Source organism: Artemia franciscana, chromosome 21 (genome assembly GCF_032884065.1).
Source record: "Artemia franciscana chromosome 21, ASM3288406v1, whole genome shotgun sequence".
Lineage (NCBI taxonomy): Eukaryota > Metazoa > Arthropoda > Branchiopoda > Anostraca > Artemiidae > Artemia > Artemia franciscana.
In genome coordinates, this window is record NC_088883.1 from 14,219,915 (window position 1) to 14,222,430 (window position 2,516).

Below are 2,516 nucleotides of genomic sequence, written 5' to 3' on the forward strand. Positions count from 1 at the left end.
GTTTCCTCGTCCAGACATACATAAATACTCCTGGACTTCACCTGATGGTCGAATGAGAAACCAAATTGATCATTGTCTCATTAATAGGAAATGGCGCTCAAGTCTACAAGATGTTAGAGCTTATAGAGGAGCAGATGTAGGATCTGATCACAATTTAATTATAGCCATCATTCTTTTGAAACTAAAGAAACAGACAAGAAAGTGCCCCCTGCCTGCAAAACCACTTTTCGTATCAGCAAAGCTAAAAGACAATGAAATGAAAACGTTGTTCAGTGTTGAACTATCCAATAAGTTTGAAACCCTCGTTTCGCCCGAAGATATAGATTGTGAGACAATATGGGAGAGTATGAAGTCATGCTGTCAAGAAGTGGCAGAATCAACAATTGGGTACCGTCCAAAATTGAATGATGAATGGCTCTCCCAAAAGACGTGGGACCTGATCGCTGAAAGGAAAAAGTTAAAAGCCAACTCCTGGATGCCCATGTACCAAGTGTACAAATACACAAACAAAATGATTATAGGAGGATCGACAAAGAAATCAAGAAAAGTGCACGGACAGATAAGAAAAATTACATTGAGCAAAAAATAATACAAGCCGAAGATGCAGCGAAGAGAGGAGACTCGAGGACCCTTTATAAACTAACGAATGAAATAATAGGCAAGAAACCGATTCAAGATGGACCTGTAAGAAATTCTGATGGCGTTCTCATCACCGAGCGATCGGCTATTGATGAAACATGGGCCAACCATTTTGAAAAGCTTCTGAATAGACCACCGCCTGATGAGCTTCTAGATATACCCTCTATAGCTTTCCTCAGGCTTGACATCAATACAGAACCCCCGACTCTTGACGAATTACTAACAGCCACAAAGAAATTAAAAAACGGCAAGGCACCAGGCGAAGACCGTATCACGGCCGAGTTGATAAAGGCATCAATCGCTCCATGCATGTCTATATGGCTGTCCTTGTTCCGAAAAATTTGGATGACACAAAAAGTACCAACAGATTGCAGGCGCAGCACACTCATAAAACTCTCCAAAAAAGGTAATAAGACAATACCTGGGAACTGGAGAGGTATTAGTCTCTCATTCATACCTGGCAAACTTCTTTCACTAACAATCCTTCACAAAATGCAGAGTCCACTTGACGAGTACTTGAGAGAAGAGCAGCATGGTTTTAGACCAGGACTTTCATGTACCGATTTGATCTTCACACTAAGGGTGTTAATTGATGATAGCCGAGAATGGCAAAACAAATTGTACATGTCATTTATAGACTTTGAAAAGGCCTTTGAGTCGCTGCATCGGGAGACTCTATGGAAACTACTAACCTTTTATGGGATCCCTGAGAAGTTAATAGCCCTCATAATGGCTCTATACGAAGAATCTGAATGCTGAGTTAAAACAACAGAAGGAAGGACAAGATACTTTCGTGTCCTTTCCGGTGTTAAACAAGGCTGTGTCTTGTCACCTTTCCTGTTTGCGCTAGCCATTGACCATCTGCTCTGTAACACTGGCACCAGAAGCATACAATTAAACGTAGAACACTATTGATCTAGACTTTGCCGACGATATCACGCTTATTGAGTCCTGTAAATAAAGACTGCAAGAATTTCTAGAAGATGTACATGACAGAGGCCGACTTATGGGACTAAGAATCAACGATGATAAAACAAAAAGTATGGCAGTAGCCGATTCACCTTTACACCTGAGATGCGATAACCAGGACATTGAGCAGGTTCTAGAATTTGAATATCTTGGGAGCACAGTGTTAAATGCAGGATCAACTGAAAAAGATACATCATGCCGCATTGGGCAGGCCTCCGGCACATTCAACAGACTGAAATTGATATGGAGGTCACAGAATTTCTCCCTCCGACTCAAGCTTCGTCTATTCAATAGCAACGTCATCCCCGTCCTGTTATATGCTTCCGATACCTGGCATCTGAATAACACGCAAAAAAAGGCGAATTCTAGCTTTAGAGAATACATGTCTCCGGAGAATACTAAACATCCATTGGTCACAAAAAATCTCTAATGAGAAGGTGAGACGGATGATCGGACAACCCATAGTGACAGATGTCATTAGGACACGTCGGTGAAAATACTTGGGGCATGTACTTCGCATGGACGATTCCCGGATCCCGAAAGCGACGTTCCAGAGGCAACCTGAAGGAATAAGAAGAAGAGGCAGGCCGCGTAATACACTGCGGCGCACCTATCAGACGGACCTGCGAAACATAAATGCTTCCCTTCAACCGGCGTGGGAAGATGTCCTTGCTGCGCCACACATGAGGGATGACTGGTGGCTTCTCGTTTATGCCCTGGGCGCCTCTGGAGTCACAGGAGGATCTAAGGTCTAAGGTCTAAGGTAAGGACTTTGTTTTACAAACAGAAAAAATCAATATGCAACATGTTTCACAAACGAAAATCAATATGCAACAAGTTTCACAAACCAAAATCAGCAAGTTTCAAAAACAAAACAAAAATCAGCAAAACAACAAGTTCGACGAAGA

The 2,516-nt window shown here is 42.3% G+C and overlaps 1 protein-coding gene across 1 annotated transcript; it reads left to right on the forward strand.

Moving 5' to 3' along the window:
* Positions 1–1,645: 1,645 nt before the first annotated feature.
* LOC136040693 (uncharacterized) lies at positions 1,646–2,038 on the forward strand. Its single transcript, XM_065724991.1, has one exon. The coding sequence runs from the start codon at positions 1,646–1,648 to the stop codon at positions 2,036–2,038; it is 393 nt and encodes a 130-aa protein (XP_065581063.1).
* Positions 2,039–2,516: the final 478 nt, after the last annotated feature.